At 39.9% G+C, this 23,577-nt stretch overlaps 3 protein-coding genes across 17 annotated transcripts in view; all 3 read right to left on the bottom strand.

Annotated features, from left to right (window-relative positions):
• The window catches only part of csnk1g1 (casein kinase 1, gamma 1), a 34,810-nt gene extending 29,816 nt beyond the window's left edge, over nt 1–4,994 (bottom strand). For 3 of the 7 annotated variants that reach the window (XM_027281301.1, XM_019275847.2, XM_019275849.2), the window contains exon 1: nt 4,649–4,993. The gene's annotated coding sequence lies outside the window, so the exon portion shown is untranslated. Of the gene's footprint in view, nt 1–4,648 lie in introns of all 7 variants that reach the window. The other 4 variants (XM_019275846.2, XM_019275848.2, XM_019275852.2 and 1 more) reach the window with 2 other exon arrangements.
• A 1,970-nt stretch (nt 4,995–6,964) lies between these two features.
• On the bottom strand, nt 6,965–14,420 carry LOC104922794 (sorting nexin-1). The gene is made up of 15 exons (XM_010735726.3): nt 14,237–14,420; nt 13,732–13,891; nt 12,668–12,804; nt 12,486–12,552; nt 12,351–12,394; nt 12,098–12,239; nt 11,926–12,004; nt 11,635–11,710; nt 11,309–11,422; nt 10,890–10,983; nt 10,514–10,719; nt 10,006–10,149; nt 9,302–9,382; nt 8,344–8,415; nt 6,965–8,209 (listed from the first exon to the last, which is right to left on the bottom strand). Exons 1-15 carry the CDS (start codon nt 14,351–14,353, stop codon nt 8,159–8,161), a joined length of 1,584 nt encoding a protein of 527 aa, XP_010734028.2. The 5' UTR covers nt 14,354–14,420; the 3' UTR covers nt 6,965–8,158.
• Nucleotides 14,421–19,459: 5,039 nt separating this feature from the next.
• neo1a (neogenin 1a) overlaps nt 19,460–23,577 on the bottom strand; it is a 160,193-nt gene continuing 156,075 nt past the window's right edge. For 8 of the 9 annotated variants that reach the window (XM_019275835.2, XM_019275839.2, XM_027280994.1 and 5 more), the window contains 3 exons: nt 23,102–23,389; nt 21,767–21,903; nt 19,460–21,119 (listed from right to left, as the gene is read on the bottom strand). In XM_019275835.2, coding sequence (XP_019131380.1) covers nt 21,033–21,119; nt 21,767–21,903; nt 23,102–23,389 — 512 coding nt within the window. In that variant the 3' untranslated portion in view covers nt 19,460–21,032. Of the gene's footprint in view, nt 21,120–21,193; nt 21,334–21,766; nt 21,904–23,101; nt 23,390–23,577 lie in introns of those variants that run through there. The other variant, XM_019275837.2, reaches the window with a different exon arrangement.

Raw genomic sequence — 23,577 nt, 5'->3', positions numbered from 1 at the left:
ATTGATGGGCAGGTAGGGGTGATTACAGATGGCTTGTTTGAGCAACCAGGTGTCATTTGGCCCACCTCAGGTCCACTGATGATCCTATACCAATAATTCGATTAGATTAACGGGGAGGCAGAAGAGACAGGACTTCCAACATGCCGGCAGCCTGAGCTTAAAAACAGCTCTATAGAAACCCCTAGGTGACGTCACGCATATGCTGTCTGTTCTATATACTATCGGTGGTGTTAATTAAGGCACATCAGATGTTTCAGATCTTGATTTCAACAATAATGATGCTCAAAACTACTTTTTATTAAGAGCTTTTTTTTTTGTTTTCAAACATGATTTACTATAAAAGATGACACAGGGTCGGTTTTAGGTTCTTCTGGTTGTACTCAAGTTTGCTCTTCCTTGTTGTTGAAAGCTGTTTTGACATCACATTCAGAGAGCTGTTGACTGCTGCTGAATTGCACAATAACAGTGGAAACTAAAAAGGACAATGTGTTGAAGAGTTTTTGTGTCTCCGGGTTTGTCATTTGTTTTACTGGTAAGATAACATTACAGCAGCCATGCTATATTTTAAACATGTCCAGACATGCCCGGCAAAATAAACATTAAAGTGGGACACAAAGTTAATTCATACTATATAAGGGCAGCCAAGCTACACTTCATGAAGGGTACAGGAACATCTGCAACCTTTAATTACAAAGTTGCATCACGCTAAATGCTGTAATTAGCTCCCAGGTATCATTCATCTACTTGTGTATCATTTCCTCCGGTGTGTGCTCATTAATCTATTGAAAACAGTCAAATCAGACCAGAGTCATAAAGGAGGACTTGCAAATCCATTTCCATCTCACATTTTACAATAGGGGAGTTTGTTTCATTCATTTTACAGGGAGGGGGTGGACACAGTTACATCTACATGCTGCAAAATGTAATGTGATCCAATATAACAGCCCCAAAATAACTTCTACCTGTGCAAATGTTTCATTTAGACAGAAACCTAACGTTACAGTAGTCTATCAGGACGTACTAAACAGCAGTATTTTGGTGGATTGCATTGTTTTATAAAGTATACCTGGAGTTTTGTGTGTGTGTGTTACAAAATAAATACTACACTGCACAGACGCTCAAGTTTGTGAAAATCCATGTCAGTCTTCGACCACCTAATTAATAAAGTGAAGAATAAATTCAAGCTCTTAGAAACACTCTCTGGTAAATGCTTCTTTTGGTTTTGATGTAACATGGGAAATCCCCTGCAGTGCCATGTCTCCTGATAAACGACTGCGAGGATACACACCTTTTGGCATCTTATAAAAGTAATTTAGTCTCAGAAGGAGAAGACATGAAAGGATTTTACGACGTCAAATCCCATTACAGATTCAGCTCACTGGCTTATTTCTTTAACCAATCTGTTCAAACAATTACTTTTTCAACTGCGACTGAAAATGCAGCGTAAGCAAATATTTAACTATTTGTTGGTTTTGTCGGGCTTGCTTAAAATTTCAAACACAACCCTCGTCCAGTTTGGTGCGTACGTTTAAAGAATAGTTCCTTTCTGCTATAATTTATATTGTGTCTGGCGCCATGTTGGCAGTCCTGCCTCTTCCACCTCCTGGTTAGTCTAAAAATCTGCAAAGGCGTGGATAATCAGCAGACCCGAGTCTGGCCGACTGACGCCCCAGGTTTCCAAACAAGCCATCTGCAATGGCACCTACTGGAAAGCAGCCATGCTATTCATTATGCATCATTTAAGCCTCGATATCAATTGAATGGGTGAGTTATGCAGAAATTCAGCCTCAGTACAGTTGTCATGAACGGGGAAATCAGCTATAGAGACCAAAACTGTTTTTTGTACCAGGCTGTAAACATGTTTATTTCTGCTGTGAAGTTGGACATTTGAACATGGGGACTTATGGAGACTGACTGGTTCTGTAGCCAGCCTCGAGTGGACGTTTGAGGAACTGCAGTTTTTGGCACTTGGCTTCATTTTACAGTCATGGAGCTCAGTGATAGTCACATCGATTGGTAATTGACTACCTGACTTAACCAGCTACAAAGTAATACTTAGCCAAACATTATTTAGCCTTATTTATCAGGCTTGGTTTTAATCATAATCTGCTTGAGTGGAAGCAACGTGCAGGCGTCAACAAAAAAAGGAACTGATATGGTCTGAGCTGCACGACTGTCTCGGTTACTCTCCTTCACTTCTGCATGTGAGGAAAAAAAAAAAGAAGAGCAAAATGTTGCCTGATGAGCACGTTGGAGAAACGCTGAGTCGGTGTTCAGCTGATGTTACTGTGTCATGCTCTGTGTTTTGAATGTCATAGCAGCAGAGTCTGAAAGGAGACACTTTAGTTGGTTTGTGCTGGAGTTAAAGCAGATAAGCGGTAAATGTGGGTGCCTGTTAGATGGTGCTATAGATTTATGATCGTCTGATGCGTGATATAAAGCTCATTTGCATACTGGCATTTAATTTAACTCTAACTTGGCCTGTTAGCATCCTTAAGTGCAAGAAATACACAAATATTTGACATTATTATAAGTTAAACAGTACAATCACACTCATTTTGTTTCCTAGATATAGTCGTCATAATTTTATTGATTAGCTAACCTCACCGTGTAATAATAGCATTGCATATTTTGAACATTTGTGTCATTGTGTTCCAGGAAGGCTGCCTGCCTGTCTCTATGGTAAAGATACCTCATTCCTTTACACTCCTCAATGAAGCTGTGTGAACAAGAAATGTGTCATATTACTGACTTACAAAGTTGAGACTGCAGACAGTAACTTCTGCTGATCTCACATCTGTGTCATCGCCAATATTCCTGCAGCTGAAGAAAACATCCACCAGACTATTTTATTTCACCGTCCCAGTCTGACTGGAAACGATGGAGCAGTGATGTGGTGGTTCGTACAAATACATAAACAAGGTATTATTTTCACGATGCTGTTATAATATCCAACTCAAGTGTGGAGAAATGTATCAAAATATACACATACACACAACTGTTTGCAGTCAAATCACAGCCGCTAAACCAGAGCAGCAAGAGTGAATGACATGAAAACATCTCAGGAGAGCTGATATAATTGGTTAATAGCTAGTTTTAAAACCCAGCACTATTCACTGATATATTTCCATCACTAAGACACACTAAGGTGGCATTGAAAATGTATTTAACACTCCAAAAACACTGATTACAGCCAGGGAGATACACAGATTTGCAGATATCCAGAGAAAAGCTGCTGATTAGCGTCTATTAAAAAAAAAAAAAGAGACTAATCTGTTGACATCTTTTCATTTTTACAGAAACATAAAGGCTCTAAGTGGAGTGATTAACCTTCAGTGGAAAGATCAGCCTGAGAGGGGGGCCCTGCCAATAGTGCAGACTCCTACTGTGGCAGTGCCAGCCGACAGCTGCCTCTCTCTCTCTCTCTGTGTGTCTCTGTTAAAGTTAGCTCTTATGAACAATAACTGATAGGGAATTCAGATTATAGTTTTCCTCCATCTCCATCAATTCCTTTGGGGAGGGGAATACACGTGCATACAAATACTGCACGAGTAAAGATGACGTATCTGAACTCTGCTGACGTGGTTATGAAGTAATTAACCGCACATTAATACATTTAAATTTGAACTGAAGTAAATAATCACCTGCAAAAATGTTTAACTTTAATGCTCTAAATTCAGACCAGTAAACACAGACCTTTTCCTTCATTAGGACTTCTCACACCGCCCTACGTTTGGGCACACGTCCAGCTCCGTAACATATATTTTAATAAAACGTCATCTTCAGAGCTCTGCTCTCTTTCAAAGCATTTAAAAAAAAAAACCCCACTATGTGTTATTTAGTGGAGAAACGGGGACGGTCAATCAATTTACTCGATGGAGTGGTAACTGAATACGAGCCATACTCTTTTATTGATTCAGTAATAAGATGTCTATGGCATGCTGGAGATTTACATTGTGGATGTCTTATTGTATATGTGAGTGTGTGTGTGGAGGATAAATCTGCATCTGGCAAAAAAACAAAAAAACTTGCAACAGTTAGCTTCAACACACACACACACACACACACACAGTGAGCAGGCTGAGGAGAGGCCTTTGGGTTTTAATTTGTAAAATAAATCACCTGTTTTCTTGCCCCTTTCATTTATGCTGTTCAAGCTTCATAATGTGAGGAAGTGTTTGAGAGCTGAGGCTAATATAAAAAGATGATCGATCCTTTTTTCTGTTTTTATTTTTATTTTTTTTGTAAGCAAGGCCTTTGGTTGTTGTTGTATCAAAACAAGGAAGCGAGTTGAGCTTGAGTTATGATGGTTTGTTGGACAAAGCCTGTGTAACATTTCAGGGATGCTCACATCGATCGGCAGGCGAACTAACCGCTGAGCTAAGTTAGCGACACGAAGCTAACGTTATTTAGCTGGTTTGGGGCTTCGAAAAACGGTGATATTTTCTCGTTAAGCACAACATAAGGTTATTTTTAACAGGACGACACATATCCCCAGCTTGCTATTACCGCCTTACCGATGTCTTAAGGTGACAGCTGGACCGAGCGCAACAAGGAAATTAGCTCCGTTAGCAACTGAAATGTAGCCACCGACCAACCGTTAAAAAGCCTGCCGCCGTGAAAACGTCTCAAACAAACAAACACTCACCTCCGCCGGGATGAAGCCACACGACCGGGGCACGGCTCGCGTAGCAGTCACGCCGAGATGTATAAACGAAAAGCTGCCGGAGCTTTTTTTGTTTTTTTTTTTTTTTTTTTAATATATATACGGTTAACGGGTGTGTGACTTGTTGTTATACTTGATGTTTCACGCTAGCAGCGGAGGCTCGCTCGCGGCTCTCGCTCTCTCCATTCTTCGTCTGTCTTCGCTGCCCGTGAAAGGTTCGAGCACACCGGATGTAGAAGGACGGCACCGCCCGCTCCACGGCGCACACTTCCAGGTCAGGACCGAAGACATGCAGGAGAATTATTAACCCTGACCCCGTCCACTGTGCACGCTTTTCTCATTTTTTTTATCCTCTTTTTATCTGGCAATCATTTTGGCTTGTTAGTGCATATGGCACATTTTGTTTGTAACAAAATTTGGAATTTAAATTTCTCTAATACACTAAAAAAAAAACGTTTTGGCCACTTATGCATTTCAATTACATAGAATTGATTAATAAACTTGTAAATGTAAAGCAAGTAATAAGATTTATGTAATAGTACTAATAAACTCAAAATGACTACATTCATTTTTGAAGTAAGAAGAAATTGGCTTTATTACTATTGAATGCACAAACTACGTGCACTACTGTGTAGTAGTGGAAGTACATCTTATTACTTGCTTCACATTAGGCTTATTAGTTAATTTATATTAAACCTAACCTGGATGGAAATTTTCTATGTAATTGAAATGCACAAGTCCTGCATTTTAGCAAACATTTTTGGAGTGACCCTGACCTGTCACTGTGCACGTTTCATTGTGCACACACATTTGGGCAATTTCTTCCCACTTTTTATCTGGCCATCATTTTCTCTCTTGACAAAATTTGGAATTTAGATTAGATTAGATATACTTTATTCATCCCACCACGGGGAAATGTACTTGTTACAGCAGCAGAGGAAAGTGTAGCATACACTATAGAATTAGAAAAAAGTAGAAAAGGCAAAAAAAAACAACCCACAATAAACAGACAGAAATACCTATAACCTACACAATAAACACGCAAAAACCATCAACCTTCAAAACAGACAAGTACTGAGGATAAAAGTGGCATGATATATAAAAAGAGTATTGTAATGTAAAGTGACCATAGTGTAAGAAATATTGCAAAAGAAAGTGACCATGATACAATACTGATACTAAATACAAATACTAATATTATTGCAAGAGTAGTGACCATAATATAAATAATATTACATGATGATTTTAACCTTTTCCAGTTTAGCTACTTTAGGGAAACCAACTTTTTTACATAAGTGACAAGGGGTCAAGTTTGCTTGCTTGACAGTGTTGTGTGTGACCCCAAGTTGAAATAGCCTGATTTAATGTATTTAATCCTGTGACTGGGGTGCCTGCAGACTCCAGAGGTACAACTTATATCTCACTTATTACATAATTCCAACTTTTCACAACTTTGTCTTTTTTCCCCCCAAATGAATTCATATTAGTGTTTTATATTTCTCTCTCAGACAGCATATGATAATATTCAACCTTTTACCTAAGAAATATTGGTTTATTTTCTCATATATGGACCCCATTCCTTGATTATGTAGTACCTATAATATCTAATATATTCTTGCTTTCTGGACGATATTTGGGTGGATAAATCTGCTGTATTGAATGTTTATGTTGAATGTATGAATTTTTGTGGTTATGTTGTGGTATTTCATGTATGTGTTTTTATGTATGTGTGAAAGTTTGTAGGACAAAGAAAATTTGCCTAAAGTAGTTCATATAGTGCCAAAAGGGGTCATACATTCATTATTTATTCATATTTATATTTAATTTCCTCAGTTTTACATTCATTATTTATTCATATTTATATTTAATTTCCTCAGTTTTCTCAAGATAATTTCATTTGTATTCTGGGACTCTCCAGTTATTTATGTCATTGTGTCAAAATAATAAATGTCCTTATCCTGAAATAACAGGATAATTTTCTTGAGATCTTACGATAACAAAACATAGTTTTCCCAAGATAACAACAGAATTAATTTGAGATCTTGAAAAAACAAAAGGATAGTCTATTATATGAAATTATTGCAGTTGCAACATTCTCCTGCTCCGCATGCTAACGTTGCTACACTGAATGATGTTTCCTGCAATGATGTATCGGTATTTCTTATTTTTGAGGTTAACCTCGACAATCTTTCTGAAAACGACAACATCATACCCTTACCGCTTCAGGCCAATGTTTCATAATCCATTCATGAAATTAAGTGAAATGGACACAAATCAAACTTACAAGACAAAAACAGATGCCAAAGCTTAACCAATTATATTTATTTTGTACATCTACCTGTTTAGCATTTCCAGGAAAATGTGTGTGCTAATGCAAAGTGGTTACAAAAATAAAGCACATTCTGACGTAAATATGACATGACGGTATAACTACACTTACAAATGCCGAATAAGAAAATAAGGACAGTATCACTTGAATGTCTGTGCCTTCATGTTATCATTAAACCAATTTATCAAAGAAAAAAAAAACATATGGTTACTAATAATATCAGACATTAGTTGTATGATTCAATTCAAGTACTGTACATGTGTACATATGGGCAGTAACGAATCTCTGCAGCACTTTCAAATGAGTTCCTCTGGGCCTCAATCTCTGACACAAGAAATCTAAACACTTCAAATGGTTATGGAAGAAATGGATTAATATAACAAGAATGACTCTAGCAAATACATCGTTGTAGAAAATACCAACAAAGCAGTGATTGCATTTTTCAGAGTTGCACTCACTGTAACCTTACACATCTGTTATTGTTTTATAACAACGCTGACAAGCATGTAACCTTGTCAAATCTGAATTTTAATATGATTTCTATGATCTAATATTTATTGTGATACACTGTAACAATGTGCTAATACTCCTGGTATATGACCTCAGTCATCAATAGTGGTATTTAATATTTTAAAAAAGAAACAAAAAAAAAACAAACAGTTTTTCCAACTGTACAATTCATTTTAGTGCATCAAAACATCCAACATGCATCCATCGACATAACTTGTTAGAGACTGGAATGATTTACATACGTCTATCCTCTAATGTAAACTATAGACAATGTTACTATAGGGCAGTACCTTGGTGTTAACACTTCAATATACTAGTTTAAGCAAGAAACATAAAAATATAACCCCGCTGACAAAACAGTGAGTTTTACATAAACTACGGCCAGGTTAATCTCTGTTGGATTCCTGCTTCAAACCATCTTTGTAAGTCAAAAACAAACAAAAAATTATGCCAAAGAAATGCTGTTGTGTAAATGCGGCAGCTTATTATATCAAATAACTGTACAAGATAAGAGAATAACACTATGATTAAAAAGACAAAAAAAAATGGATGGAAGTTCCTTGTGTGTTTTAAAATTGTCCTCTCAGTTCCTGGTCAAGAGGTAAAGTGTTCAAAAAAAGGCAGTTGGGGTCTTTAAAAAGTCTCCCTCTTCATTAAGCTATCGCCTTTGCCTCAGGCAGGAACGCCTCCCAAAACTTTATAAGCTGGAATACAATCAGGACGAGAAGAAGAGGTTAAAATGTGTTGCTATGACCAATATATTTTACAGTTTAAGGCACACATGAATAAAGTTAACCATCCTGGTGCACATGCTGAGTAATACTTGAAATAGTTTTACCCGTTGTTGAGACTGCAGCATTGCTTCCAAATATTTGATTATCTGGCTCTTGAAGTCCTTGGCTTTTTCTTTCTGAAAAGACAAAAAGTGTCAACACGTCAATGGAAAAGCCAGCTGCAGAGATGTCTGGCAGAACTTCTATTTCCAAGGTGCGTGACCCGAAAATATGGTCATGTGGCTCCAGAGCTTTTTCCACAGTGTCCTGAAACTGTCCTCAAATTGAAGTCCTAAATCTAGTTTAATATCTTTCAGTACTTGCATCATTTCACTGACTCACTCTGGTCAACCATGGAAATTCTGCTAGTTGTTTTCATTGTCTTTTTGAATATTACTGAAACTTACTAATTCTATAATGAGCTAACGTTTCAACAGGATGCATGTCGTCATCAGAGTTACTCTGAAACGGAGTTACTCTGATGAAGACATGCTTTAACGCTGAATATTGGTTGCTGCAATTTAAATTGGTAAAACGTGTGCTCCTGCCTCAGTTGTCCTGATCCTTAAGTGGGCTGATCAGATACTCTTTTACTGCTATTTTTCTAGATATTTTTTTGGCATTTTATGCTTTATTCAATAGTGAGAGGTGGTGAGATAGACTGGAAGCTCAGGGGAGAGAGAGGAGATGACATAAAGCAAAGGACCCTGGTTGGAATTGAGCCCGGGTTGCTCTACCAGATGAGCTACCAAGGCACCCCAAGACACTCTTCTACTACAGTTTTTAAATGTTTACTTTATTGCCATGTGCTTCATGATGACTCTGATGAAGAAACAAGTTGGTCTCACAATAAAGTTGTTCTTTTTACCACAACTGCTAATTGTTGTCCAGAAGGTCAAATATACAGTGCCTAGAAAAAATATTGACTTTACACTCTGACATTAACATACATCGTCACATTAAATATACTGTGATCTATAGTTGAAGCATGATAAAACATTAAAAACATTCTCATAAACATACCTCAAACCTGAGAACCTCCTTACGTACAGTCATTCCGACCCTGTCGAATTCTCTCTCGTACTGAGTAACCCTCGACTCCCACTGAGGACGTACGTGAGAAAGAAAACAATTAAAGTATTCATGCATATTTTCCAGAACATAACAATGACTTAATATTGTTAAAGTAAACAAATATCTGTCAGCTGCCTCTGAAGGAAAATAATATACTGATGGGACATGCCAAATACTCCAACAGTGACATCAGTGCGCTGTTATTGGAGCTGTCAGATTGATTTTTCAATGTTTGTACAAGTAAAGAAGGAAATAGTGAAGAATGACCATCGCATAGCTCAAGGTGACTTCTTGAAATAGCTTGTCTGTCTGGCCCAAAAGCCAAAAACCAAGGAGATTTAATTTATAATCAAATAAAGCACCGAAAAGCAGAGACTGCTCACATTTAAAAAGATTGAACTGGCAAGAAAAGAATGTATGTTTGCTTGATTTAGGGACTTGTTGCAGGTTACTTTTCTCTATTTCTGATTTGGCTGTAAATACTAAACAAAACAACAATAAAAGAGACAATACAAAAAATGTAAATTTCTTGACAAGAAGTCAATCATTTTGTCCTAATGGTTAACATCTAAACATTGGAAGAATAAACAATCACATCTTTTGAAGAGTGGGCTACAGTAACCTTTGTGCTGCATGCTCATTGAGCCTCTTACCTCAGTGATCTCGTCTTTGGCCTGCTGCAGTTTGTCGGGCTTGTTGGCCCACAGCAGCTTGGCCTCGGCCTCCCTCTTCTTCTGGAGCGTGCCCTGAGCCTCCTGCCATCGCTGCCACGCCCGGATACGCTGGTCAAAACACCCCTGTGGACGTCCATTTTAGATTAGATAACAACAGTAACATAACACCTGATCAGTCCACTTACTAAACAGAGAACCTGCCTGCAGTAATACTGTACTTGGACATTAGAAACTGGCTCAACTGGCACATTTTGACATTTTTCTAGCCCTCGCTACTTTACAAATACTTCTGTGCAACAGATCCTGCCCCATATTTTACAGATTATGCTGTTACGTTGCTGTTATTTTTATACGTAAAAATAAATGTAAGTGATTCAGCTTAACGACATTAACGCGGTTTAAAACACAGAAGAAACTCAAGCTTTTCCAGCCCTCACTGCTTCTTAAGGATCTTTACTTCTTTACCATTCTGCAGCTGTGAGCTTACCCGCATAGCACCTAGTAGGCGGATATAGTCAGCCAGCAGCTCCTCAAAGATGAAGAAGTCACTGGCTGCCTGCTCCTGATGCAGCTGCTCCATCTTGTCCTCCACCTCTGCCAGCTGGGATAAAGCCCGGGACAGGGCCGTGTTGTCCTCAGAGTTTCCCAACATGGCCATACTTTTGGCAAATACTGCCGTGTTCCCACACAGCTCTGGTTTTGAAGGAAGGAAACAAAAAACCTATTCAGTCTGCTTCTGTCGCCCTAAAAGACGAGGCAGCTGCTCTGTACTCTTCTGTTTCCTCAGTTGAAATAATCTGATAAAAAAAAAAGAAAAAAAATTGGGCAGACAGAAAGGAGTCAAAGAGTCAGATGAAGCTCACCCTTCCTGTGATTGACCAGGGAGTCGACCAAAGCGTGTAGCTTCCTCAGCTGCTGCTCCTCGTTCTCCACCTCCTGGAACTTGTCCTCAAACCACTGAAGAACGAAGCAAACAACCCATATAACCAATCTCAAAATCTCTTAATTAAGATAAATACAAAAGCATTGTAAAATACTCCACAGTTCAAGTTATGAGGTCTTAAATCTAAATAATTTCCTCACTACACTCCCTTCTTGTCCATATCCCTCAATCCTCATCATTGTTTCAATGTTCTGGTACCACCACTGATCTTGTCAAGCTTCATCCAACATGTATGGGAATACATTTTATCTAGTTGTGAGATGTTTCTCCATACTCAGCGTCATACTCAACAGTCTCCTGAATATTGCAAAATAAAGACTTCATCCAGAGTCCCCTTACAGTGTCAGACTCATTCATCTTGATGGTCATCTTGTTGACAGCATCTGATGCCCTATTGATCATTTTGAGGAAGCCAGCTCCGCTCAGTGTCTGGGTGCTCACTGCTCTGGGTAACTGAAACACAGACAGACACACAGACACACCTTAAAAGTTAGCACAGTTATTAGTTATTTATTTTTGCATTATGTCATCTAAAACTCACTTAGCAAGAACCAACTCTTTCTTTCTTCTTAAGGCACATACCAGTAATTTAATCTAAAATGGGGATGAAGTCATTATCCAGCTTATTGCTGCTGCAATATTGTTTTAGATCTTAAAGTACCCACTTCTTCTCTCTCCAAGAACTCACGGACATCGGGATCTTGTAGTAACGACGGGTGACACACTACCCTCTGAAGATACCTACAGAAAACACAGTGGCAGCAAGATAAAGTGAATAAGAAGAAAAACTTGAACATAAAACATGCACATGGATAGATATATCATTAAAGAGGCCATGGAGGGACCATGTATAACTGTGTGGATCTAATTCAGGTGTTTAGCGTACTGTGTATTGTCGGATCTGTCTGTGTTTGCGCATGAATACCACTTATAATCTTATTGATAATAATCCTTGCCTCTCCAGAGCCGCTCTTCTTCTCTCTACAAACTCTACCGAAGACGGGTCGTCCATTCCCACTTTCACTTTTGTCATTCCTGTTGGTCCAAATAACAAAAATGAAAAAAAAAAAAAAAAACAGAATACGCAAATATAAACATAAAATACAAGATAAAGACTTGGGCACCCACCTACGACGCTTTTCTCAGGCGGTGGTGGGATGATGCAGCCTTGGAGCGACTGCTTGACGGACAGCTTCTCATAAAGACCCAGGAAGTCACTATAACGCCTCCTCACAGTGAAGGCTTTACTCCTGAACATGGGCAAGGACGTCTGACAGTAGAAACAAGAATGGTGCACGAATAAGACGCAGAACTTGAAAAACAACATGCTTGTGAAGAGCTGAGTAAGGATATATGTATGAACACAAGCTGTACTACAGACCCTGGTGGACACTTTGTAGGCCACATATGCATTCATGCCGTCTCCTAGAAGAACAGAAACATTGGAGATAGAGCGACGGTGAGAATTAATAAGCTTTTATTCTGAAATTAAGGAAGGAAATTACAAAACACTGACCGACTTTCTCAGGGTTGGTGACGGCGACATCCACATCAAAACTATCCTTGGCTTCTTCGTCCTCCAGCTGCATTTCACAAAAATAGCACACCTCTGAACATTTGACTGTGACAAACAAGAGCATGCATGCAGGCAATTGATTCATTAATTCTCAGGAAACTCAGATCGGGTGTGGCCTGTACCTGCTCTAAGGAGGTGGGCTGCATGGCTGCATGGCTCTGAGTGAACGAGGAGGCAGGACGGAGGCCAGAGGAGGAGGTGGAGAGCTCCTTCCGATCAGAGTTGCCGGGCTTGTCTGTGCTCAGCTCCACGTGCGCCTCTGGAGGAGGAGGAGAAGACTTTTGATTGACGTATGCCCTGCTTGATCCAAAAGGAAAAGGAAAAACAAACTGCACACTCCAAACAAGCTGGAGCTTAAATTATTAGCTGACTGTGAGAACATGAATCTGCTGCAACGTGCAATTACAGTATGAAGCAAACTTAGACCCTGCCTCTAAAATGTGAAGATTTTCTGCTTTTCTTTAAAGTGGATATCTTTGGGACAGTGACAAACATTACTTTGGGAAATTGTGACTTTTTTTCTGTATTTACTAACCAAACATTAACAATTATTACTGCTTTAATTAACAAATCAGAGTGGCCTGTAGTTGCACCCAAGCTGGGATGACATTATTATTAATATTAAGATAAGATAAGATAAGATAAGACTTTATTGATGCCACAAAGGGGAAATTCACTTATTACAGCAGCGAAAAATAGAAACCAAGGAGGGAAACACAAGTGTACATATTTACAAAAAGTACTAGAGTATAATGTGCAGGTTTAAGAATGTGCAGATTTGCTAGACAAGTACTAGGGTAGAACATAAGCGTTATAAGGGTTTAGTACCGTGTTGGTAGTCCTGCTTCTTCCGTCTCCTGGATAATGATGTGGATCATCAGCAAAACTAATGACTGGTTACTCAAACTGCACCTCCCTGTTCATGTCATTGTACCAGGCTGTTTATTTCTGCTGTGAAGTTGGACATTTTAACATGGGAACTTATGGAGACTGGCTGGTTCTGTAGCCAGCTCTCAAGTGGACGTCTGAGGAACCGCACCGCTTGCTCATGATGTATAACATCAGTGGAGTGCCCCTTTAAGATCTGCATTTAAACTTTTCCAGCATGCCCAAAGCTTGACTTCATTTCTGCACCTGATCAATTAAAACCAAGCGAGGATATAATGAAGATAAACTGTCTCCTAACCAGCAAACAGGTCGTTGTCATCATCAGAGTGAACCCCGTTGGATTTGGCAGGTGTGTTGGCACCGGCCTCCTCCTCTTCCTCCTCATCATCCTCCTCACTGAAGAGATCTGGAGGCTCCGGCTGAGAAACTCCTCGACTCACAGCAGCCACAGGGTTACTCTGCAGACAGGGAGGAGGAGGAGAAAGAGGAGGAGGGACCGTTAATAACGTTTTCACAGACACAGATAAGCATGAAGAGGCTGTCTGGGTGGAGTCATAAAAAGCCAAATTCATGATAAAACACACAAAAAACCGACACAGGAGCATCTTTAAAAATGAACAAGTCACCTCCGTTAGGAGTTCAAACTGCTACATCTGCTGCGAGCTGAACTTCGGGTTAAGTTGAAGCAGCTTTCAGAGGAAACCTGTCAGCCTCTCTGATGAATGCAGGTTTAGATAAAGAAGCAAGACTTAAAACAACCGCAAACAGGTGTTCAATTCACGCACACCGAGCTGGAAACGTACCTTACAGACGAAGATGTCCTCCCCCTCGTCGCTGTCTCCGTCTGCCGTGTCGGGCGCTCCGGCTCCGGGCTCCTCAGCTGCGGGGAAAGGAGCGAGACGATCCGAGATGGCCGCCATGTTCCGTGTTGCTGTGGGAGAGACGCTGACGTAGGCGGATGTGGACGGAGGCGCGAGGCGTGAGGGCTGAAACGGCTGCAGCGACACGTGCTGGACAGAGCGAGACATGACAGGACAAAGACAGATAGATAGATAGATAGATAGATAGATAGATAGATAGATAGATAGATAGATAGATAGATAGATAGATAGATAGATAGATAGATAGATAGATAGATAGATAGATCAGTGGTTCTTAACCTTGTTGGAGGTACCGAACCCCAACCAGTTTCATATGCTCATTCACCGAACCCTTCTTTAGTAAAAAATAAAATATGATTTTTTTTTACTGGTGCACAAAATGAACCGTGCATTAACATCACCTTGTTCAAATAACAAAACCAACACAGTGCATGAACTCACAACAACTTACCTCAGTGTGACTTCTGCTGTTGCCTTTGAGAGACCAGTTCAGAATATTGCGTGGCTTCACCTGGGCAAGTGCCAGTCCATGTCATTTTCACAGCAAAGTATGTTCCTTTTCTCTCAGTTTTTAGTCCAGCATCCTCGAAACATTGCTCACAAGATATGTTTGTAACAAATGGTATAAAAAATTCCAGGGCTGAGGCTCCACCGAACCTCCTGAGACCGACTCACTGAACCCCAGGGTTCGATCGAACCACCAAGGTTAGGAACCCCGGAGATAGATAGATGATGAGATAGAGAGATAGATAGATAGATAGGATTAGATAGATATATAGATAGATAGATAAGAGAGATAGATAAGATCGAGCGATATATCTATCTTAACCGGTGGTGCACGCTTTCGAGTGAGGAAAAACTTGCCCACAAAAAACCCTTAAAACTGGGAAAAAAGTGGTGAAGAAACCTCAGGAAGAGCCACAGAGGAGGGATCCCTCTCCCAGCCGGACGGACAGACCGTGCAATGATGTGTACGTGTACAGGACAAATTAACACAAACATATGTACAATTACATGACGACAAAATGACAATGATCACAAAAAATGGATTTAAAGTAACAAATATGGTAGTAAATATACAGTAAAGATAAATGTGTAGTGGGGCGTCTGCAGGATCACAGCAGCAGCCACGATCCACGAGAACTGCTGGACGACAGAGCACAAGAAACCTCGCCAGGGAAGTTTGGTTAGTAACAGGCATTAGATGAGACATGCCACGAGAGGAGAGATAAGAAATAGATAGATAGATAGATAGATAGATAGATAGATAGATAGATAGATAGGTCTGGCTGCCCATCACTCCACCATCTCTCTCCCTACAATTGCATGTCTATGAGCCTTTGTACTTGTACTGTACGTGAGGGGATTAATAAAGTATATCTTCTTCTTCTTATAGATAGATGATAGATGGATGGATGTATAGATGGTGTGATGGTTCCCTGGGTAATTTGAGTGTGTTTCCTTGCCCAGCTGGTTGGAGGTGGAAACACCTGGGAGTTAAGCTCCACCCATTAGCTTCTACCAGACTCTGTCTCTCTCTTTGGCAGGCTGCACCCACCTCTCCAGGCTGCCTCATGGTTTTTTGGTTTCTTTCTTTTCATGTTCACTCATGCATACATGCACCTTCACCACTTATTGACTGTTTAACACACCCCATTGTTTCTTTGGTTCGTGTTTGGTAAAAGTTTGTGTTGTTGAGTTCTTTACAATAAATTACTTTAATTTTGGCCTTCAACCCGCGTCTCCTCCTGACATGGATGGATGGATGGATGGATGGATGGATGGATAGATAGATAGACTACATCACATCATGTGTTGTTTAGTGTTGGAGGACACTGTGACGTGTCATGATATGTTGCTATGTGGGATGTATTGGCCTATGTCATGACTCAATATTAACAACAAACACTTAACTCAATAACTCAAAACCTTTCTGGTATAATCCACACTGTCACCTCAGAAAACCTCATGTTTATAATGTCTTTAGTGTTCGGTATGTTTAATAATATATCTATAGAGATACACATAGAAATGTGTCATATATTTAGCCTGTGCAAGGTGTGCATACATACATAACTGCAATATAAAGTATGTACGCATGTATAAATATGTGTGTGTATATATATACACAAGATATGATATGATATGATATGATATGATATGATATTTTTAGACTTAAAGGTCCAGTGTGCAGGATTTAGTGGCACCTAGTAGTTTCAGATTGCAACCAAATGAATACTCTATGTCTCACCCTCCCCGTCCAAGCATGACTTGTTTTAAGGCAACAGAAACACAACTCATATATTCAGATTATTATACACTAATGAAAACATACTAATACATATTCTATTCAATTCCTGCAAAGAAATGGACCCCTGGATTATTTAGTATTAACTTGTTGGAGTTTTGTATCGCCTGCTTTCAACCTACCTGCTTGTTTTACTTCTAAAACCTTTTGCTTGTTAGTAATGCTAGCACACAGCTATTTCCAACACGTCTTACTGTTTTATTATTTTCATCTTGTCATCTTCTCACTCCTCAGTTTTCATTTATTTTAAATAGTGTAGTATATCCTGTTTATATCTATTCATACAGTGATACTTCTCAAATACAAGTGTATCCGCAACTTGCCTCACATTTCATCTGGGCTATTTACCGTTTATTCTTCTCCTTGATGACAACTTGATCTACTGTGGAACATGGATTTACACTTTATGTGCAGGGGCTCCAGATGTTGAGCCCAAAATGCAGCATAACTCATCTGCAACAGATAAAATGCCTAATATCTACTTTATCTTTTATAGTGTTATGAGGTGAAGCCATCTCATAGCTTTTTTAATTTGATGTGGAGCCTATAGTGATTTTTCATGGCAACACGCTGATATTTAGGTTTATTTAGGCTTTTCAGCCATTCTGGATAAACAATAACACTAAAGTGAGCGCACTCTAAAAAAATGTATCCAAACAGTCAAAGTTAACATTTTAATGTGTACTGACAAGTAGAAGTGGACTCATTTGTCCAAGTCAGTCTGTTTAAATGTCATGGTTTATTAAAATATGTTGTGACATCAAGCTCCATCAACAGAAGTTGAATTGAATGCCAACTCCTCAGTGGCAGCCACTCAGAACTGACGCTGCCAGCCGGATATATCTGTTCATGCCATTCAGATAGGCGAGGCCCCGTCATGGACCTGTCACGGACCAGCCGGTAATTCTAGGCGGCTACATCTGTAGCAGCCAAATGTCGAGTGAGTCAGTTTCATCAGCTGTTCAGGCAGAAACTTTTTTTATCCAATTTCACATGATGACTATGACTACTAGAAATCTGGACAAACAAGCACTGGTTGACCTTACATTCATGATACAGTGCTTAGAAACCCATGAAGACGTTAGTCAGTCAATGAGATTATTATTTCAGCTGAAATGACTGTAAACTATGGGCTTTTAAGAGTTTATAACTGAACAAATAGTGGTTCATTAAGTGAATACAGTCTATCTGAAATATAACATCTGTGTACTTAAAATGAGAGCTGTCCTTTTTGTTTCACATTTGAACGTTTTAAACCTAAAGAAACCCTCCTCGACTTCACAAAAGATTATTTTCACATTTGGAAGTCCGAGGCGTCCCTGACCTATGAGGAGATACTGTTTAGTTCCACATGATTATATGGAAATTGAATCAATAAATAAATTCATCTATCAAGCATCAGATAGCACTGAAAGGTTAAAGTTGAATTAAACTGCTTGTTTTTTCGCCCAAAGATATTCAGTTTAGTATCATGAGGAGTCATTGAAATGATAAAATCTTAAAAAATATTAATCTTTTGACCATTTAATGGTTGTTTCTATGTGCCCTATGATGAACTGGTGACGTGTCCAGTGTGTACCCGGCCTCTTGCACTAAGTCAGCTGGTAAAGGCTCCAGCAACCCTGCGACCCTGAGGAGGATAAGCAGATGTATAGATGATTGACTATTCGATTCATTATTACAGCTCTACTTGACTCACAGTGCTGTGAGTGTGGCTCACAGTGTGGCTCAGGAGGTAGAGCTGATCAGATGGTCTGTGATTTGATACCTGGCTCCTCTAGTCCATGTCGAAGTGTCCTTGAGCAAGATACTGAACTCCAAATTGCTCCCGACGGGGATGCTGATGAGCAGTTGGCAGCTTGCATGGCAGCCATCAGTGGATGTATGTGTGCGTGAAGGAGACGTGTAGTGTGAAAGTGTCAGGCCACCATATAAGTACAGTCCATTAACATACTGTAGATTTTGGATAGTGTATTACTTATGAGTGAGTTTTAACACCTGACGGGTGTCCCAAAGGTGTTTGATGAAAAGAAGACGAGCAGAAACATTTACTTTGTTAGTATTCATAATAGTTTGTATACACAATGTATAGGAGCACCAATAAAAAAACATCTTTTTTTTCCAAACCTTTTTTTCAACATTTTTTAAAAAGCCACAGATTTTTTTTTTTATCTTCCTACAGAAAGCAAAGAAAGCTCTGTACACGAACAAGCAACAACAGAATTCCTCATCATGAGCTGCAAAAAGTAAACAACTCGGCTGCTCAAATTCATATCATCTCTGAAGCAAAAAAAACAACAAACAAAAACAAAATAAAACATAAAAAAAACAAAACAAAGACCAGCTGCCTGCTGCTTACCTAGAACACTACGTTTACACAAACAGCTTTTGATATTTAAAACACAAGATATGTAAGAAATGTACTTTTCAAAAACTGTGAAAAAGTGCAATACAGGTTCAACTGTTTACAACTCAATAGATTATTTCCCAAATGGAGTTCGGTCTGTTTTCTCCCCCTGTTTGATTTCAATCTTTTTTTCTTTTTTTTTTATTACCCAAAACTTGTTCCTTGTTTGTATCCATAGTTAAAATCTCTTACAGTTATACTGACATTCATGACGATGTACATTTATGAGAAACATGGTATTCACAAAAGTAGAGCAAATTACTATGATTGCAAGTGACAAATTTCTTTGGGTAAGAGGGTAATGAAAAACTAGTTTCTTAGATGAACTTTTTTTTTTCCTTTTCTTTTTTTACATCAGATTTGTGTATAGAACAAGCTTCTTTTTTCTTCTTCTTCTTCTTTTTCTTCTTCTTCTTCTTCTTCTTCATACAAAAACTACCATGTAAAAAAAAAAAAAAAAAAAAAAAAAAAAAAATCTGGGAGTCCCCTTCAAAAGGCCAACATCTTTGCGTCTTATAAGATTTGTAAAAGAACCCGGGCATCTGATGAAGAACAGCAGGAAAATACAGCAAACACACTCCGCTGTGGGGTAAAAACGCACACGTGGTTCAGCAGTACAGACGTCTGACAACCAAATATTGTTTTTTTTGGAAAATGACACACACATTCGACCGAACTTCTGTATAAAAGATAACTCGTCTGTTGCAGGTGATTGATTGATTTGACTGTGAGGTTTTTTTTTTTGTTTTGTTTTTTTTAGGAGGGGTTGGGGTCAGCGCCCTGAGTCCTAGGTACCCCTGACCTGTGGGGAATACTGTCAAGTCCCACAGAACTATATAGAAACTGCCACTGGCAGCGAGACAGCACAACTCTTGAGCGACATCCGTGGAGAGCCGAGTCATCTCGACGGTCCAACATACAAACACGTTGGTAAGGCTTTTAAAACGGAGCTCCCACAAACAAAATAAAAAGACTGAAAAAAAAAAAAGAAGAAGACGTTTTAATGTACAAAGCGGGCAACACAATGCCAGAGAAGAATGTACTGTAGAAACACATCAGGCTTCTCTCCCCTTTTGATATGAAAACTGAGCTTCAGGACTCATTTGTAATCACACTTTCAAATAATAATAATGAAATATGGGAAACATCAAAAGAATGAGGCAGTTTAAAAAAAAAAAAAAAAAAAACACAACATATGTACATGTTTATAAGGATATGTGTGTAAAAAAATAATACAATAACATAGAAAATAATAAAAAGTCATGGCACAATATATGACACAAGGGGGTAAAAACAAAAATAAAATACCACGTTTATGAATAATGTAGGCTTGTAAAGGGGGGGGCTGATATCCAATGTTCACTTCACTGAAACGGCCCAATAGATATACAAAATGCACAAAGAAAACACTAATCAAACAAACACTGTGTGTAGACTGCGCCGCATGAGCACCAACATCAAAACCAGCATATTTTTTGGACTTTCTCCTTTTTGACTTGACATTGAATCAACCGCCGTCTCATCTCGAGCGTGCGAGAGTGAACGTTCGCGACAAAAGAAAACAAAAAAAACAAAACCTACCGCACGTATTTTTGCTGAGGAAAAAATTCACAATCTTCCGGTTGAAAGCGACCAATGTTTTAAAAGTTCATTGTCTCTGAGAATGGTTCTTCATAAAAAGATGAAGCGTGTCACTTTTTCTTCCCTCTCATGGCAATCTCCTTCCTGAGACTGAGCAAGGTAAGCCAAAAAAAGTTCCTAAGTTTCAGTCTGGAGTTTGTTTGTTTGTTTTTTTTCTCTGCAGGGGGACGTGAGAGTTTTCTTGGGCATGAGAAGCCATTTATTTTCTGTCCACCAGCCTCTGCCTCCCAAGATTTATGTTTGGGTGTGTTTGTTTTGACTTTAGAGAGTGTGTTTGTGTGTGTGAGCGAGGATGACAGAAAGTGTCTGCATGTGTGTGTAGAGGTGTGTGTGTGTGTGTGTGTGTGGGTGTGTGTGCATGCTCATGGCGCTGTGGTGATGGCGTTCAGGTCCTTCATCAGGCCCTCGAGGTGGGCCATCTCCTCGGTCAGCTCGTCGGGCTCGTAGCTCTGAGGGAGAGGAACAGGGTTACTGCGAGGGGCGGGGGAGGGGCAGGGAGGGAGGGAGGCAAGGACCTGGAGGGAGGGAGGGAAGGAAGGAAGGAAGGAAGGAGAAGAAAGGAGAGGAAAGGAGGAGGTCAGTCAGGGATCTTTCACAGAGGAGAATGGGGAGTTGTATGGGTGGGGTGAGGTGAGCTGAGGGGGGGTGGATGGGTCAATGGGACTGAAGCAGACAAAAAAAGCAACAACAAAAAAAAAACATTCAAAAACCAAAGAGGAGCCGACGTCAACGGATGATGGACAGCCAATCAAGGATTAAAAACACGGAGAAAGGACGTGATGGTAAAAATAAAATCATTCCGGTTATGGGGTTTGGTTAAAGATCGGTTATTAAATGAATTGATCAAAAGGCAGCCGACAACGCCACAAAAATAAAAAAGGTGAGATTGAAGTTGGAAAGAATAAAAAGAGAGAAAGAACAAACAGAGAATGTGATTAAAACCAACGTCCAGTTGAGTGTAAACTGCATAAACCAGTGCCGACCAAAGAAACACCTGACATGGATTTGGAAAGAACATGTGAAGAAATGTGACATATTCACCAACATTAGGCTGACTGCATTGCTACAAGCAGCCTGCATGGGGCGCTATACTCACGCTGTCTACATCTTCCAGCATCTTGCTGGTCTCTGGCACATCAGGGGCGTTGGGCACAGTGACTATCATCGGTGTTCGTGTCCTTCCTAGTGTTCCAATAGAGGCTGTTTTAACAACGTGAGGGTGAGTGGGAGGCCCTGAATGTGAGAAAGACACAAAAACACACAAATACAACAACAGTCAGTGAACGCAGCAAGACTTGAATGAGTAACTGCTCTCTCTGTAACACACTGTAGTAAAACCTTTCTTAATTAGACGACTGTGCCGGTCAGAACTTTATAAAATTCAGGTTTAATGTCCAAAACAGCACTGCTGACAAGTACTGCCTCTGTATTCAAAGCCACGCTCCCGTTACAGACGACTTGTTTGAGAATCATGTGGCCCGCCTCAGGTCTGCTAATGATCCACGTCTTTGCCGATTTCTAGATTTCTACTCCTGTAAGAAGTTGTCTTGCCTTTTTCCAAAAGTTAACATATGTCATATGCACATATTATGTGTAAATTATAAAATAAATATAAATAAATAAAACAGGCTTAGAGTTCCACAGACTGGGGAAGTCTGACAATACAAAGAGATGGACCAGAGAGTCGCAAGAAGAGGTATGCGACGAGACAAAATAAGGCTGCCTCTTTTATACAGAGTTTTTGCCATCTCATGTGGAAACTTCAGTTTGAGGTACCGCTCCCTGTAACATAAGAAAGTCCCTATCAGGTCCTCCTAGAGATCCTATACATTCTAACACACTTTAAACATCTGCATCAACAGACTCAAGCAATGGCAGTGATGTTGTACTGAAGATCAACGCGCCTGTGATTAAGTCGTAGTCACAAGGCTGCAGGAAAAGATAACAGCTGTGCCGATATTCAGTATAACAGCACAACCTCGAGTGTAATATTACTTCTATACAGTACAAGTGCCATTTTTTAGTTAACACTAATAAGTAACAACAGATCATGGTTTGTTTTTTTGCCAGCTTTGGTCTACAAGTCTACATGTTGCCTCAGCTGAGCTGACGTTAATATTTTTGAGACTTAAAGAAGCAGTTCAAAGCCTTTGTTGTTTGCCTCACGGTGTTAGCTTCATTTCTTTGCTCTTCTCTAATTTGTCTGATGTCGTACGAGCACACCCGCAGGTCCCATTAAATTACTTGGTCGGATCTAACTGTTAAATAACCGAAGCAAGAAGTTTCTCTGTTGGTTTTAATGAATGATTATCACATAGTTCATCCTCCATCCATTTTACTTTAGATTCATGCTCCTTGCCCGCCTCTGAACAGCTTGGATGCCAGTTGGCAGTCTTGTAGTCTGCGCTGACCTGAGCGTGTTGCTGCTTACCGGTTTGAGTCAGCAGGGGAGCGCTGGGCAGGGCGGGCGACTCGAATGATGGATGGCTGGAGGCTGGGATCGCAGGTACGGCAAAGCTCTTGAGCGGGTGGGCGTGGGCGTGCGGGTGAGCTGAGCGAAGCGGGGGCAGGTTGCTGGAGTAGCTGGGCTCTTCTTCTGTGGTGGTGGAGCCGTGGTAGCTGCCCTCGGGGTCGGCCAGGATCTCCGAAGGGCAGGAGGCCTGAGATGAGGCGGTGGCTGGAGGGAGGGGCTCCGAACTGGGGGTATTTCTCACTGACTCTGAGGGGGGCAGAGGGGCATTAGGAGAGACAATGAGCAGATGGGTTTACAGGCTTAGAGAGATTTCCAACCAGATTTATGCGGTCTTTATACTCATTTATCTCCTTGTCTAATGGACTTTATTACTGATTATGTTAAACTTTCTGATACAATATCAACTGTGTAATAAGTCCCTTTACTCTCTTTTT

Source organism: Larimichthys crocea, chromosome VIII, assembly GCF_000972845.2.
Source record: "Larimichthys crocea isolate SSNF chromosome VIII, L_crocea_2.0, whole genome shotgun sequence".
NCBI classification, from domain to species: Eukaryota; Metazoa; Chordata; class Actinopteri; family Sciaenidae; genus Larimichthys; species Larimichthys crocea.
Note: the sequence above shows the minus strand (reverse complement) of the source record. Positions and strands in the feature narration are given on the sequence as shown.

What these genes read in the sequence shown, in the direction of transcription:
- LOC104922794 (XM_010735726.3), bottom strand. Translation starts at nt 14,353, where the DNA reads ATGGCGGCCATCTCGGATCGTCTCGCTCCTTTCCCCGCAGCTGAGGAG. An exon ending in AGATGAATGAGTCTGACACT is followed by an intron (nt 10,984 to 11,308) that starts GTAAGGGGACTC and finishes TTCGTTCTTCAG; the next exon opens with TGGTTTGAGGACAAGTTCCA. An exon ending in GCCTACTAGGTGCTATGCGG is followed by an intron (nt 10,150 to 10,513) that starts GTAAGCTCACAG and finishes GGACGTCCACAG; the next exon opens with GGGTGTTTTGACCAGCGTAT.